Below are 18,086 nucleotides of genomic sequence, written 5' to 3' on the forward strand. Positions count from 1 at the left end.
ACCAAAAATCAGTTATGATGGCAAAAATCCTAAATACAATACTTATTTAGAAGCATGCACAAAGACAACTGTGCCGTGATCAAGTGGAGTTCTAAATATCTTCTCTTATTTAGTAGGGGTATATTATATATTTTGAATAATTCTGGAGACTGAAACAGAGATGTAAGTTTAAATAATTTTGTTAAAACATTAATACATGTACCATATATATATATATATTTATACACACACATACCTACTAGGTACCCATAAAATTTTTTTAAAAAACAACTAGGAGACTAGGAGAATACAAATATAATGTATAATTTCCAAACTACCAGAAGAAAATTTTAATCCTGCAAAAGTAAAAAAAAATAAGGTGGGATATGGTAAACATAAAGTAGAATTTCAAGAACAGGTACAAACATCATTATTCACATTAAATTTAGATAAATTAAATTGATCTCTTAAAAGAAAAATAATTGGTTTGGGTCAAAAGGCAGTCTTAGCTATATACTTTTTAAAAGAGACAACCCTAAAACGAAATGGAAATAAAGGGATGGAGAAGCATACACTAAGGCCAGTGGTTCTCTTTCTTTATTTTTTGAGACAGTGTCTCACTCTTTTGGTCCAGGCTGGAGTGCAGTGGCACAATCAAGGCTCACTGCAGTCTCAACTTCCTGGACTCAGGCTCCCCCCACGACACCCCCGCACCAAGTAGATGGGATTACCACACAAATCACCATGCCCGGGCTAAGGTATTTTTTTAAAGACGGGTTTTCGCCGTGTTGCCTCGGCTGGTCTAGGCTGGTCTGGACCTAGGCTGGTCTCAGCATGGACTCTGAACTCAAGCAATCCGCTCGCCTGGGTCTCCCAAAATGCTAGGATTACAGGCATGAGCCACCGCAACCGGCTTGCCAGTGTTTCTCAAAGTGTGGTCTCTGTACCAACAGCATTGTTACCAGCAGTGAATATGTTAGAAATGTAAATTCTAGGGCCCTACCCCAGACCTAATGAATCATACACTGGGAACGGTGGTCAGCAATCTGTATTTTATCTTGTTTTATTTTTGTATTTTTACATTATTGAATTACTGTAGTCATTTTTGAAATAATTACACTTCAGCATAACGGCCTTTCTTTAGTGTTTTCCATCTTTCAAATCCATTAAAAATACGACAAAACTGATTTAAAAAATCATGTTGGAAACTAGATGTTGTGATAACTTATTGTGCATAAATTCATTTTGATTATATACTTTCATGTATTCTGTTTAGCTTTTTGGAGTCTTCTCTGCCATTTCAAGTGAGAATTTTACTGAGACGGTAATATCTTTAAACCCCTCTCTTTTATTTTCATGGCATGCAATTGGCATTTCTTTTTTGCTTCGACATTTGAAACATACTGCCTTAATAATTTCTTTAAGTTTTGGTGTATTCTTTATCTTTGCAACCTTTTCCAAATCTTTTTTTCTGCTTAAATGTTTTTTCTCTGATTTTTGTAAGTGTAATTTGAACTTGTCAGTACCTGGATGCTTATTTCTCTCCAATTCCCATTGCTCATTTTTGCATTTTTGCCCCATCCATTCTTTTGCAGTGTTTCTTGATATTATTTGTGAATCTGTAGAGTTAAGAATCACTTAAGTTATTTTTCTGACTGGCACTCTTGAGGTGATATGCATGCCTACTCACATTTGGGTATCATTGTCCTAATATGCTACCAAAAAGACTGTGGAAATGGCAAACATTACTATCAGGAAAAATAGAACTCAAGGCAAAAGGGAAAAAGAGGCAAATTCCACATTGATAAGTGTAAAACTCAACAATAATATATTAATCAGTTACGAAACTGCACACGTTATAGTAACATCTAAAGCAAAACCTTTTAGAAATATAAGGAGAAATAAATGCAACTATCCTCATAGAGAGAAGCCAATATTCCTCTGAGAAACGGGCAAATAAAGTAGATTAAAATAAGGATATGGAATATGTGAATTACATTTTTAAAACCTGGTATAATAATAAACTTTAAACCTAATAAACAAGCTTTTTCTGAACTTTCAGAGATTAAAGAAGCAAAAAAGAGCCGGGCACAGTTGGTCACGGCTGTAATCCCAGCACTTTGGAAAGCTGAGGTGGGTGGATCAACTGAGGTCAGGAGTTCGAGACCAGCCTGGCCAACATGGTGAAACTTAGCCAGGTGTGGTGGTGTGTGCCTGTAGTCCCAGCTACTCAGGTGGCTGAAGCAGGAGAGTCGCTGCTGGAGAACCTGGGAGGCGAAGGTTGCAGTGAGCCGAGATCACGCCAGTGATCCAGCCTGGGCAACACAATGAGACTGTCAAAAAAACAAAAGCAAAAACAAAAAACAAACAACAACAACAAAAAAAAAAAAAAAAAAAGAAAAAGAAAAACAGAAATGCCAATTGCATGTCAAGAAAATAAAAGAGAGGGGTTTAAAGATATTACTGTCTCTGTAAAACTATCACTTGAAATTGCAGAGAAGACCCCCAAAATTGGAAAATATCAGTGAAATTTAGACTCCAAAAGGCTAAACAGAATACAGGAAGGTAATGAAAGTATATAATCAAAATGAATTGATGCACATTAAGTTATCACAACATCTAGTTTCCAACATGATTGTTTAAATCAGTTTTGTCATTTTTTAAATGGATTTGAAAGATGGAAAACACTAAAGAAAAACCATTGGGCTGGAGTGTAATTATTTCAGAAACGACTACAATAATTCAATAATTCAAAAATACAAAAATAAAACAAGATAAAATAAGAAAATATAAATAACAAGTAACAATAAAATCTCTATACTTCCAAATCTGGGGGATGCAGCCTAAGCAATATCCATGGGAAATTTCAGAATTTTAAATGCTTTTGGAAGAAATAAACAAGCAAATATATGAACCAAGCATTTAACTCAAGAAAGTAGTATAAGAAAAATATGAACAAAGGAAGTATGTAAAAGAAATTAAGATGATAGCAGAAATTAAGTAGAAAACATCTCCTCACTATAAATTTTGTTATTAGTAAAACCAAGTGTCTTAAAAGAAATACCAACAATAAGACTGATAAACTTCTGGCAAGGCTCACCATAAGAAAAGGTGAACATACAAACATGAGATTTGTGAAAAGAGTTGTAATTGACAAGATAGGTCAAAAAACATAGATTACTACGTACAACTTTCAGATCTAGGTGAAATGAGATTTCCTAGTGAATTACCAACTCTTAAAATGGGCTCTTGAAAAACCATTATTGGTTTAATCATTTTATCTAAAAGAAATTGAAAAAGAGGCATCCCCCCCACAACCCCCAATCCTGGCCCAAGACAACAGGTTCAGATAGTTTTAGAGAGGAATTTTACTAAACCTTAAGGAACATACAATTTCTGTAAGCACAGAAAGACGGGCAAGCTTTCCAACTCATTCTACTAGGCTAATATTAACTCCATATAAAAATTGCATTGAAAAAGTACTCTCCCTGCAAAAAACAAAAACAAAACCTATAGACCAAATTCACTTAAATAAGCAGATGTAAAAATAATCATGACCAAGTGGGAAATCAAAAGTGGCTCAACATTAGTAAAACCATCAATTTATTTCATTCATTTTTTATTCAACAAATACTGAATGCCTACTATTGCCAGACATTGTTCTAGCTATAAGATATGGCCCACAGAGATGAAAAAAAAAAAAAAAAAAGAGTCGTGGATCTTATAAAAATGTAAGAGGAGAAAGAAAAACAGCTAAAGAAAATAATTTCAGAATGCTATGATTCTAGGAAGATCATTTGCAGGGTGGTGTAATAAGAATAAATGGGGAAAGAAATATTTATTAAAAGGCTCTTTTAATATGTTTTTATCTGAGTTGAAACTGGAAGGTGGGAAGAAACTTTCCAGAAAGAGGAAAAAGCAGGTGCAGGAAAAAGACTGGAGGTTTGAGGATCAAAAAGAAGGCTGATTGCTAGAACAAAATGGTGGAGGAGAGGGGTTAGAGATTAGAGAGGTGCGTAAGGGATTCTGTAGGGCAAGAGTCAGCAAACTATACAGCCCACAAGCCAAATCCTGCCTGTTGCTTGTTTTTGTAAATGAAGTTCTATTGCAACATGGCCAGACCCATTTATTTACATACTGCTTGTGACTGCTTTCCATATACAATGGCAAAAGTGAATGGTTGTGACAGAGATCATGTCTGGAAAGACAAAAAGATTTACTGTTTGGCTCTTTATGGAAAATTCGCCATCCTCTGGAGTACGGCCTGCCTTCCAGACCCCGGTAGAGTTTGGGTTGCTGCCTAAATGCAGTGGGGAGCCATCTGAGAGATTTAGGCAGGATGATGTGGCACAGGCTAACTTCTATTTTTAAAAGCTATTTTTGAGGTCACAATATGTGCTACCTTTCAGATAGGCTACTGATCAGGAGGGGGCATGAGGGAGACTTTTGAGGTAATAAGATACAGAAATGTTCTATATCTTGAAGGAAGGGAGGTGATGGTTACACAGGTATATATATATGAAAATTTATCAAGCTGTATTTTTAAAACTTTTTTTTTACTGTGTACAAAGTAAACCGTAATGCAAAGTTTCAAAAGCACAAACGTGTGCCATAAACAAAGTTAAGAGAAAAAGAACAGAATGCAAAAAAATAATTTGCAGTATATAGCAGACAAAATTGTAATACCCATTAGCAAAGGAATCCTATAAATTAATTAGAAAAATATCAAAAGATATATTTGAAAATAGTAAGATATGGGGAAATGGGCATTCTCATATGTATGTTGGTGAATGTAAATTAGTACAGTCTTTTCAGAAGATGATCTGTCTATATCCACAAAATTAAAAAAAAATTAAATACCTTTTAAGCCAGCAGTTTCACCAGAGGAAGCCATTCAACAGCAATACTTGAACATAGTAAACAAAAATATGTGTATATTCTAATGATGCTTAGCATTGTATTTAATACTAAAACAGTAATAAGTGCCTAAAACTACAAATTACCTATTCACATGGGCATGATTATAGAAATTACGGCACACCCATGCTATGGTATATTGTATGTACAGATGCACATGAAAGATGCCTGAAATATGTTTAGTGGAAATAGCAAATCACACAATGTGACATTGATTTCTTTAAAAAAAAAAAAAGAGAGAGAGATACACAACAAACTGCTGACAGTTTGGGATTTTTAGAAGAAAGGTGAAGGCACCAGGGAAGGTGAAAGAGGTCTTTCACTTCTCCCTAATATTTTATTATTAACAATTTGAAACATATAGCAAAACTGAACAAATTTTACAGTGAACATCAATATGCCCACTTCCTAGATTTTATCACTAACATTTTACTATACTTGGGTGGTATATTTCTAACACAATATACTTTTAAATATACAGATTGGGTTTTATTTTGGCACACATACATTGCCTTTTGTATTATAAATATGGTTTTAATGAATGGATATTATGACAAAATACATTTTACAAAGTATTAATCCCCTCAACTTTTCTTGTAGGGCACCAGTTTTTCATTTACACATTCAATTCTAAAAATTAAAGTGATTAACATTTTGAGTAGTAATGCACTACTGCCTTATTTCACGCTTGAGATAAAATAACTCCATTTTGTCATACCAGAAATAAATAGCTATCTTGCTTTTTAAAATTTAGTTATTTAAAACATCCTTGCCTACACATTTCTATAACATATTTTTTCCTTACAACTGGATGTGACTATAATTGCATGGTTTTTGAGCTAGTTATCCTTTTACTTTCAAGTTTGTTGCTCTCACACGTCACAGTAAGATTATCCGTGATTTAGCATTGTGACAACAACATTGCAAAAGGGACTGAAAAGCAGTAATGTAGAAAATTATAGTCTTTCTCCTTCCAGTACTTTATCTTATTTTATTTTTTGCATTTTATTTCTTTCTCCATTTCAAACGTGTTCATGCCTACAGTACTATCATTCCCCTTAATTTCATCTGTTAGAGAAAAAAACGTATTTTAGAGCGGTTGCTGATGGCAAGCTAGTGTTTTCAAGCTAACTTCCTAATTCTGATACAGAAAAATTGAAGTTCCCAGATCAGTACTCTTTGTGGTGAGTAATAAGAAACAAGAAAATGGGAATGTCAAGCCTTCCATAAAAATCACACGGTTAAAAGGTGATATTTACATAACTGTTACACGGCGTTTCAATCAATGTAAAGTATTAAGGCATACATCACGAAACATCCTTTTTGAATGAAGATTAAAACATGCAAACCCGCAAATTTTTACAACCTTTATGCTAACTTCAAATCTATAAGCTCTTCAACCACAACGTAGTATCTCCACAACTGGACTGGGGGTAAAACTAAGATTAATTCCACCACAATCAAACATGTAACGAACGTATGAGGAATACTGACTCCCACATCAGTACATTTGCCAGACTGAATTTTAAGATGTAGTCAGACACGCTTCCTGAATTGGCCACTTTTGCAATCAAAGAAACAAACAAACAAACAAAAAACACCAACAAAAACCACGGGCTGTGCAAATTTCATTGAGCATCCCTTGGTCATTTAAGAAAACTTGTCTACCTACCACTCCTGGCTTGCAATTAACAATACAAAAGCATTTTCATTTCCTTTCCCATTCACGCAAGCTCCTGAAAACTATTTTTTAAAACCCTCTGCCATTCTTTCCACACACTTACCGCTAAAGTTGTGTTCCTCAGGTTGCTTGTCTGTTAACCAGATATCACCATAGGGATCTTCGTTATTCCACAGCGCCAGGTAATGACTCTTCCCGCCTCTTAAGGCCTCTCTGGTTTCTCCTGGTGCGCTCTATTTCTGAAGGGAGTTTCTAAAGAAATACTGTCTGAAGTCTCCCCACAGTGGACGTTATCTATGCACAGGATCCCCTGGCCTATCCTTTTCTCATTGTAAAGACATGAGACTCTGGAAATTCTCATTTGTATGCCAACTTTAAGAATATTTTGATATACGAGAGAGTTCAAGCTGGGGTCCAGGTAGCACTTCTCCTGGTACACCCCGTCTGAGATCGTCACATCATAGCAATAAAGGGGAGGCTTGGGCACCGTGTCCCGTGGCTCATCCTCTAACAGGTACCTTTGGACGGCCAACACAGTTACAGGCACCACCTCCGAGGGGGTGACACACTGGCGAGGTGAGTCCATAATCTGCTCAAGAACCTTTTGGATCCAGACCTGGGCCCTTGGGCACCAGCTCTTCGGATCACCCCTCCAGGGACCCCAGCCCGATTCCTCTCAGGATTCGGCCAATCTAGCCCTGCATGTGAGGGACCAGCCTCAGGCTGTCCTGACTCACCAGACATTGTTGGATAACTGCGTACCCGCTTCACTCCCAAAAGCTAGTTTGCCCCTTCCAAAGCGGAGAGAAATAAAACCGCGCGCTTTGGCGACGATCGCTACTCTGCCCCTGCTGACAGGCAAGGCTCCGCCCCGTAGCGAGGCTGCAAAGACTTTACGCTTGCGCGCGCCAGCTCTCCCACCCCGCCCCTCGCTCTGTGCGCTTCCGACTCGAGACACTGTTACTAGGCAGTCACACGCGCGAGTTACGTAGCAGGTCCTCGGACCTTGTGCCCGCCGGGTTGCCGTCTGGGGGAGGGATGACAGGGGGCGGGGAGGGGGAATCGGTGGTTGTCATGGTTCTCAAAGAGGTAAGGGGAGGAGCGCTTGTGGCTACCCTGGAAAGGAGGATGCCTAGAGGCAAGGGAAAAGAGAAAGTGGCAAGAACCAGGGTGCAGAGTCAAAGCTCAGGGTTTTGGGGGTTTGGGCTTTGGGCCAGGAACAGAAAGTAATTTAGAGTTGGTTAATATACATTAATGTAATAACATGGGTTTCCTGTAGTATGAACAAAACCAGATAATTTATGCACAGCCTCCAGGACAGACCGTAGCACAAAAAGTCCTCAATAAACATTAGCAGCTATTGCGATTAGCATTAGCATAATTATCTGTAGTGGCTCCCTGAGTGCAGGGTGGGTGAATTAGTGTTTAAGTGCAAATGAAAATAGAAAACTAGAACTGGCTTGTAAAGGGCTGCCTGTAGATTAGACTTCTTAAAATGCACGTAATTTTAATATAATACGTGGCCGAATGTACATCTAGGGTATAGATTTCAGAAACTTCGTTTGTTTAATGCAAGGCATATATCAGGAATTAATGTAAAGTGAAAAAGCTGATAAGAATAGTAAAAATTAAGGATAAAATATTTATCAGATGTACTTAGATGTACCAGTATACACAGAGGTAGTAATTGTTCTAAGAATACTTTTTAAGATGGTTATGAGCTAATTTTGTTTATATTAATTTCCTTTGACTCTCTATTTTATCATTCTTTATTCACTATTTATGAAGTCTCTATATGAGGTAGGCACTGTTTTAGGCCACTGGGGATAACTGTAGTCAGGGTCCTTCCCTCAAGTTTCTTCTCATTGCTTGGGCTAAAGAACCCTGCTGTTACTAATACTTAACTAATTACTCATTCTATACAGATTTCTTGAGTGTCTGGTCTCGGCCAGTTATAGCCTTGCTAGGGAGACCAGAAAACATAGTAAGGGGAAAGAAGTGGAGGCAACAGGAGTTAATCTTTTGTAAAAAGTCTGATTACAGAAAGGCTCGCTAGTAAGAGACTGAACAGAACAGAGATGTGCAGGAAGTGAGGAAGTGAGCTATGTGGATATCTAGGGGAATGGCACTTGAATCAGAGAAAACAAGAAGACTAAATTCCATGAGACAGAAGCATACTTGATATTTTCAAGGATATGCCTAAGCCAGTCAGCTGCAGGGGAAGGGCGAGGGGGAGAGTGGTAGGAGGTGAGGTCAGAGAGGTAGCAGGATTTCTTCTGTACTTAGTCTTGAATCTCACTTCCTTCATGATGCCTCCCCTAACCAAATCAGTCTAGGATAACCTTTCTCTTCTCTGTATCACCTTTTATCACTCATTTGATATTTATCATCTAATACCTGTTAAAAAAGAAACTTAATGTATGCATAACTCAGAGTTTCTCAGCATGGGCACTCTTGATTCTTTGGGCCAGAAAGTTTTTTTGTTGTGGGCTGTCTTGTGCACTGTAGGATGCTGAGCAGCATCTCTGGCCTCTACCCGTTAGATGCCTGTAGCACCTCCCTCTCCAGTTGTGAGAATCAGAAATATCTCCAGACATTGCCAAATGTCCCCTGGGGTGGCAGAGTCGCTCCAAGTTGGAACATCCGATTACAATCTGCGTTAACTAGATCTTAAACTTTCCGAAAGCAGAAACTGATTTGTTCTTTTCTGCTTCCTGTAGTTCTTTCACTACTGTTATGCATAAAAGACACTCAAATATTTTAAATAAGTAAAACATATAATTCCCAGTGCCTCTCTACCGAAGGGAATATACAAGTGTGGCTTTCCATAAACAAACAAGTACAATATACAAAAATCCAAACTTGCTAAACATAAAATAAGTTGCCTGAGTGTAGGTACTTTGTTATGTTAACTGCAGAATCTCCAGTGGCAAAATCAGTATCTAGCATATAGTAGGTACTCAATAGTACTGCTGAATGAATAAATGAAATTATGGATTTGTATTGCATTTACTGTAGGGGTCATTAAATGTCAACTATCTCTGTTGTTTATCAAAGGAGAATGTGTTTGAAATATTTCAAATCTATTCCATCAGCAGCCCCTAAACTATATATGCTCAGTGAAATTTATGAATAATAGTATTGTCTCATCACATTCTGGGTCCTTCCAGCTAATTCATGAAAGATGGATATTGGCAGTGGTGCTTAGTATTTGGATAATCACTGGAATTGGGAAGAAATAGCACTAATGTTTAGTTTTACACTACTACTAACAAAGATGTATGGTGACTGTGGGCACACATTTGGAGACTTATATTGCTCTACTGACAATCTGCTGATAGTGTGCATCTCCCCAATAATTAACGTGCCTACTTGAGCAGTAGTCACACCTATGAAAGTATGAATGCTCTCTGATTTGGCATTACTAAGCACCTGTTTTAGGATCGATTTCACAATAATAGAAAAAGTAAAGGATATCACCTTCAAAGCCAGTAATGAGTATTATTAAGGTTATTGATCTTTTTCTCCTCTGAGATCTGGAAGGTTTATTACAGTGCCTTCCAGAGTTTAAAATGGTAAAAATAGGCAAGACAAAATTTTATAAAATGGAATGTTCTAAGGTATTCAAAACACCTTAAATATGTTATGAAATTTATTTTGGTTGTCTACTAAATTTGGTGCAGCTATAAGCCACATTGATTTTCTTCATCTTTAAAATTGAACCAATAAAAGTAGTCATAGTTGTTGAAAAATTAAGTTAGTTCATATGGGCAAAGTGCTTAAAACAATGCCTGCACATAGTAAGAGCTCAATAATTGCTATCTATTTTTACTATTATTCTAAAAGGAAGATAAGGCATAACATAAAATCATAGAATTCTAGATATAGGGAGCCATTAGATGCCCACAGTTCAGTGTTCTTCAGACTGTGGATTGTGAAACATTAATGAGGCTATGAAGTCAATTTATTGGGTCGCAAACAGCAATTAAAAATATATGAAAATAACGGCACAGAAAATATCAGGGTGCATCACACATAGTAAGGGTACGAATTGCTTTGTAAAATTTTTGTGTTAGATTTGATGTATGTATATGTGTATACTGGGTTGTGATGTAAAATGTATTTCTTACTATAGTTTTGGCCAAAATGTTTAAAAACAACTTCTATAGTTCAACTATCTTTTATTATAAATGAAGAACTCAGGCCTAGAAAGGGGGACAAACATGAACAAGATAACAGTGTGATAAGTGGCAGAGCATAAGAACTGCTAGCCAAGACTTCTGATCACTAACCCTTAAAAAAGGCTTTCCATGATGCTTTCCATGATGTCCATGTAGGACAGATCCTGCATTATCTTCCAAATATAATCAATTTTTTTGTGTGTGTGAAGAACCTTGTTTTTTTCTATCCTCACATTCATTAACAATCCTTTCATTCATTTGCCTGGATAGGCAAATTAGCATCATTCTCCAGCCTTGGACATTGGAGGTACACATATGGGTTCATCAAATTCATAAGATTATGAGAGTGTGGTGGAGTTGTGGGGGAGGAAGAAAAAGAAGTGGCATGACTAGTTGGTGCTAAAAGGATGTGGAGAGTTCGGCTGCTATCTCAAAGAGTATTTAGGTAAGCTCTCCAAACATCACCACGGTAACAAGAGAGGGCCTGAGGGTGGCTGCCTGGCAACCAGAGCACTACAACCTCCAGCGCAGTGCTGCCCTTTTCCAACATCTTTCCCTTTTAAGGCTGCTCTTGATGATTTTATTAACTAAATTGCCGCTATATACAAGGATAGATCTGTATAGCCTGTAATACCCCATAGCTCATCGGAATCAAGGTTGCTCCTATGTTATCTTTCTATCAGATGCCAAATGAGGTTTGATTGATATATTTGAAGCACGTAAACAGAAGTCTTTAACACAGATTTACCGTTAAAGTGGTTCTGGACTCTTTTGCCCTTCAGTATCTCAAACAAATGTTCATATTTTTTCCCTGCCTTTGCTCAACCTGAGCACATATTAAACATACTATGAATGGTGATTGATATTGTTCCCCCTTCCTTTCTTCCATCCAAATCCTACTTCTATTTTTAGTAAAGACTTAAGCATGTTAGATTTTCTTCTGAGTCTTAATATTATATCACTGTAAAAGACTTGGATTTTAGAGTGTAGATTTGCTGTTTTCAATTTATTAAGTCTTTCTTTTCTCTGACTATTAGAGAAAGTGGGATTGCCAGTAAACTCCTGGGATTCTACAGATTAACTTAGTCCTTCTTATACTCCCTTATCATTTTCCTTTGTCATGATGTGTCTAACACCCTTCGTGCTTATATTGTTTCTTTCAAGATTTTGTTTGTTAAAATGTGTGGCTAAAATTTGATAACATTTTGGAAATCTGAACTCCAGTGTCTACCCTGGGTTGCTGTACTTGAAATAGAACTGGACTGGAAGTTGGTTCAAAATAGGCTATTTCTCTGAAGATGTCTTTGTTAGTTTTTTTGTTTTGTTTTGTTTTTATACAACAGCCTTATTAAAATATAATTCACAGACCATACAATTTACCCATTTGAAGTGGAAAATTCAGTTGTTTGTAGTATAAAGACTTGTGCAACCATCACCACAATCTAATTTTAGAATATTTTATTATCCTATAAAGGAACCTATACACATTAGCAGCCTTTCCAATTCCAACTGGCCACTGGCAACTGCTAATCCAATTTCTGTCACTATGGATCTGCCTATTTCAGATATTTCATATAAGTGGAAACATACATTGTACTTGACTTCTTTCACTTAGCGAAATAATTATTTATTTATTTATTTATTTATTTTTTATTATACTTTAAGTTCTAGGGTACATGTGCATAACGTGCAGGTTTGTTACATATGTATACTTGTGCCATGTTGGTGTGCTGCACCCATCAACTCGTCAGCACCCATCAATTCATCATTTATATCATGTATAACTCCCAATGCAATCCCTCCCCCCTCCCCCCTCCCCATGATAGATTAAGAAAATGTGGCACATATGCACCATGGAATACTATGCAGCCATATAAAAGGATGAGTTTGCGTCCTTTGTAGGGACATGGATGCAGCTGAAACCATCATTCTTAGCAAACTATCACAAGAACAGAAAACCAAACACCGCATGTTCTCACTCATAGGTGGGAACTGAACAATGAGATCACTTGGACTCGGGAAGGGGAACATCACACACTGGGGTGTAATAATTTTAAGGTTCATCCGTGTTGTAGTATACTTCATTCCTTTTTATGACTGAATAATATTTCATTGTATGGATACACCACATTATGTTTATCCATTCGTCAGCTGATGGACATTTGGGTTGTTTCCACTTTTGACTATTATGAATAAAGCTGCTATGAATATTAGTGTATAAGATTTTGTGTGCACATATGTTTTCTAATCTCTTTGATAGTTACCTAAGAGTGAAATTGCTGGCTCATACGACAAGTCTATGTTTAACTTTTTGAGGGACTGCCAAACTGTATGACAAAGGGTTGCATCATTTTACATTCCTACTGGCAATGTATAATTTCTACTTTCTCCCACATTCTTGCCAACACTTGTTATTTTTCCTTTTTTATTATTATAACCATCATTGTGTGTGTGAAGTGGAATATTTTGTAAAATATTGCAAATATATTCTCCTAGTCTGTAGCTTGTCTTTTTATCCTCTTAACAGTGTCTTTCACAGAGCAAAAGTTTTTCAGTTTTTAATTTTGATGAAGTCCAATTTATTAATATATATTTTTAAATTTTTAATTTTTGTGGGTACATAGGTGTATATATTTATGTGGTACATAAGATGTTTTGATACAGGTATGGAATACATAATAATCACATCAGAGTAAATGTGGTGTCCATCACCTCAAGCATTTTTCCTTTGTATTACAAATAATCCAATTATGCTCTTTTAGTTATTTTAAGATATATAATTAAATTATTATTGACTATATTCACTCTGTTGTGCTATCAAATACTAGCTCTTATTATTATCATTATTATTATTATTAATTTTTTTCTTTTTTTGAGACAAGTTCTCACTGTGTCGCCTAGTCTGGAATGCAGTGGAGTGATCTGGGCTCACTGCAACCTCCACCTCCAGGGCTCAATCTCCCCACCTGCCTCAGCCTCCTGAGTAGCTGGGATTAAAGGTTCATGCTGCTGTGCCTGGTTAATTTTGTATTTTTAGTAGAACCTGGGTTTTGCCATGTTGCCCAGGCTGGTCTTGAACTCCTGGGCTCAAGTGATCTGCCCACCTTGGCCTCCCAAAGAGCTGGGATTACAGGCGTGAGCCACCGTGCCTGGCCCATTCTTTCTAACTATATTTTTTGTATGCATTAATCATCACCATTTCCTCCTAACCCCTTATCAGGGGATCGAATATTTCCTTTCAGTATCAACTCTGGAAACCCTTTGCCTTGCACTAGATTTCAAAAATAAGTATCAAGTCTGAGAACCCTTTGCCTTGCACTGGATTTCAAAAACAGTCTTTTTTTTTTTTTTTTCCTGGAAGTTGTATCCTTTCACATTTTATATTTAAGTCCATGGTCCATTTTGAGTTTGTTTTTGTATAAGATGGGAGACTTAGGTCAAGATTCATTTTCTTACCTATGGATATCCAATTATTCCAGCACCATTTGTTGAAGACCAACCTTCCACCGTTGAATTGCACCTTAGTCAAAAAATCACTGGCCAGTTCTTGTGTGAGGGTATTTCCAGGTTCTCAATTTTATTCCATTGATGTATGTGTATATTCCTCCAGAAGTACCACACAGTCTTTATTATTGTAGGTGGTCAAGTCTTGAGATTAGATTTCTTCTTCCTCCTTTTATCAAATTTATTTTAGCTATTCAAATTTATTTACCTTTCCGTAGAAATTACAGACATATTTTGTCCATATCCACAAAAATCTTGGTAGGATTTTGATAGTAATGGCTTTAAACCTGTATATAAATTTGGGGAGATTGACAATTTTACTACATTGAGCCTTTCATGTATGAACTCTGTTTACTTTGATTTTCTTATCAGCATTTCATAGTTTTTAACATGTAAGTTTTGTGCGTGTATTGTGAGATTTACACCTATTTCAGTTTTGAGCAATTGTAAATGATACTGTGTTTTAAATTTCAGTGTCCGTGTCTTCATTGTTAATATGTAGAAAGAAATTGATTTTTGTATGTCGAAATTGTATCTTGCAAACTTGCTGAACTCATGTATTAGTTCTAGAATTGTTTGGTACCTTCTTTGGCATATTTTACGTAGACCACCATGTAATATGCAAATAGGGAAAATTTTATTTATTCCTTTCTGAGTTGTATAACTCTTACTTATTTTCTTGTTGTGATGATTAGGATCTCCAATATAATGTTGAATAGCAGTGCTGAGACTGGACATATTTACCTTGTTCCCAATCTTGGGAAGAAAGCATTCAGTCTTTCACCATTAAGCATGATGTTAACTTTACGGTTTTTGTAGATGTCCATTATTGAATCGAGATAGTTACCTTCTATTTTTATTTTGCTGTAATTTTATAAAGCATCATGAATGGATTTTAGATTTCACCAAATGCATTTTCTGCATCAATTGGTATGGTCATGTGATTTTTCTTATTTAGCTCATTGATATGGTGGATTACATTGGGTGACTTCTGAATATTGAACAAGTCTTGCATACCTAGAATAAATTTTGCTTGGTCATGATGTATAATTATTTTTATACATTGCTGAACTTGCTTGGCTAATATTTTGTTGAGAAGATTTATGTCTACATTTATGAAGAAAATTGGTCTGTAATTTTCTTTCTTTCTTTTCTTTTCTTTTCTTTTTTTCTTTTTTTCTTTTTTTTTTTGACAGAGTTTTGCTCTTGTTGCTCAGGCTGGAGTGCAATGGCGCGATCTCGGCTCACTGCAACCTCTACCTCTCAGGTTCAAGGGATTCTCCTGCTTCAGCCTCCCAAGTAGCTGGGATTACAGGTGCCTGCCACCACGTCCAGCTAATTTTTTGTATTTTTGGTAGAGACAGGGTTTCACCATGTTGGCCAGACTGGTCTTAAACTCCTGACCACAGGTGATCCGCCCGCCTCGGCCTCATTGTAAGCTGGGATTACAGGCGTGAGCCACCATGCCTGGCCAATTTTCTTTTTTTGTACTGTCTGTCTGGTGGTGGCATTACAGTGACAGTGCCTTCATGAACCGAATTAAGCAATTTCACTCTTTTATTTTCTGGAAGAGATTGTGTAGAATTGTTATCTTAAAAAAAATTGGTAGAGGTCTCCAGTGAAACCGTTGGAGCCTGGAGATTTCTCTTTCAGGACCTTTTAAAAATTATAAATTCAACTTTCTCAGTAGATATAATAGGCAAATAGTGTAGTTAGTATACATGAATTGAACCCAATGTACCTCCTAACTTACATTTTACCTCACAAGAACAGAGTTTGTCCCACCAGTTTCAGCATGTAGTTGAAAGAATAGAGCAGAATGTACCATTGGCAGCTGGCAGAGATCACAGAAACCAGAGGATGAGGCTAAGCTGTGTGTGCTGAGATCATTACCCCAAACTCATCCGTTTCATTATTCCTCCTGTGGGGAGGAGCAATTAAGGGATGGGAGGAGAGGTCAAGAGTGTTAATCTAATGGGGGGGGCTCTTCAGTCAAAAATATTAATTTAAGAGAAAGATGAGATACTCCCCAAATAGCTACATGACATCAAGATGTCAGAACCAAAATATCTTACAATGAGTGAACATACTTTAGAGAATTTTCTGCAACTGACATGTAACAGAAAAGGATATTATTACATTTCTTTAAAAAACAAAATTATTTTAAGTCCATTTTTAAAATTAAAAAACCATAACTCTAGCAAGAAAAAAAAGTTCTAAGTAAAATAGTAAGGTATTTAGACTATTTTCAATATAGATTAGCCTTAAGATGCATACACCGTGATTACTGTGAATTGCATTCTCTTGGTTTGGATCCTGTTTGGTTATCCTCCTCCTACTTCTCCTCTTCTTACTTCTTAATTTGACTCATCTAGTTCTTTGCTATCTTCATTAGGATCTTGAACCTCTTCATCAGAGGCATCATTATCTTCTATGACACCTCTTGAGTGATGTCATATTGATCCTGGGAGTCATGGAAAAAGTGCTCCACTTTATCTGCAGCAAGGATTGTTTCAGCAGCATCATCTAGAGATCATCCCCCAAGAACTTCAAGGGGACAAAAGCAATTGAATAAAGAATCATTATATACGTGTTAGATTGGCAATAAAAAGGACATGAACCAATAAACAGCTAGTGGGAATGTAAATTGTTTCAACTAATTGTTAAATGGAACACATGCATACGCTATGATCCACAAATTTTGTGTGTGCATGTGTGTGTGTATCTCCAAGAATAGTGTTTTTCAAAGTGGAGGGTGATACTAACATTTCATGGGGAAATGATTTTTCCTTGTGCTGGAAAGTACCAAACATTTTAGGGTGTTTAACATCCCTGGTTCTAACCCTCTGAATGGCAGTTGTACTCCCCAATCACTGTGAAAAATCAACCCTTCCCAGGTGAGACCTATTGGCCTAAAGAAACCCAAATAGCTGCACTAATAGATGTGTAAAAGAATGTTCACAATAGCTCTTAACTGGAAATAGCCCACATGTCCATAATGGAAGACTGAATAAGTAAATTGTGATGTAATCACACAATGGAATAACTTGATGCCTTCATGGTATCAGCATACCAGCCCTCACTTGCCTGTGGTCAGGATTTATAATGTTAGAGCAAAATAATCTGTCTTATTTAGCTACTTTTCCAGTCTGTAAAAAAAAAAAAAACACAAAAAACTAGTTTTAAAATTACTGTGATTTGGAAATGAGCTCTGTCCTTTAGTAGGGACCCTGCCAAAAAAAAATATGTGGTATTCTAATGAGATTTTGCCCCTTTAATCACCACACCAGATTATCCCCTAAAATGTGTGAAACCCGTAGGGCTTAGATATAATGCTGGTTGATGCAAGTTGATTATGATACAGCATTCTGAATTGAGGCACCGATAGTTTTGAAATGAAAGCATGTGGTTGGCTTTTAGCTATATGATTTTTAAGGCCGACTACTATGCCTGAGCAACCCAGTCTCTGAATGTCTGACCACCTTTGATGTAATTAAGGTTCATCAGACTCTGGATATCTGATGGTCCTCCATGTGATTGGATAGCTTAAATCTTGAATGTTTGCTAATTTTCATAAAAATCAGTACTTAGATGGCTTCATAAGATAGAAGGCCTAAGGTTTTAATTTTTTAAACAGCCTGGAAACAATTCATATCACTAGTTTGTGTTGGTGTTATTATAACCTCTGACACATACTTTAAAATGTACTATTCCTTTTTTGACTAGACACAATTTTCTGGATGGCTAGGTTTCTTTGGGGGTACCCTTAGGCTCTTGAAATAATTTTTTCCATCCTTCTCCTCTATCAGTGTACTTTATACTCT

General features: G+C 36.6%; 1 protein-coding gene across 1 annotated transcript in view; it reads right to left on the reverse strand.

The window, feature by feature from the left end:
- The window catches only part of RADX (RPA1 related single stranded DNA binding protein, X-linked), an 80,053-nt gene extending 72,617 nt beyond the window's left edge, over positions 1-7,436 (reverse strand). The window contains 3 exon segments of the mRNA XM_033201373.1: positions 6,681-6,782; positions 6,785-7,192; positions 7,195-7,436. Coding sequence (XP_033057264.1) covers positions 6,681-6,782; positions 6,785-7,192; positions 7,195-7,321 — 637 coding nt within the window. The 5' untranslated portion in view covers positions 7,322-7,436.
- Between the last annotated feature and the right edge of the window lie 10,650 nt (positions 7,437-18,086).

This window comes from Trachypithecus francoisi, unplaced genomic scaffold, assembly GCF_009764315.1.
Source record: "Trachypithecus francoisi isolate TF-2019V2 unplaced genomic scaffold, Tfra_2.0 Lachesis_group6, whole genome shotgun sequence".
NCBI classification, from domain to species: Eukaryota; Metazoa; Chordata; class Mammalia; order Primates; family Cercopithecidae; genus Trachypithecus; species Trachypithecus francoisi.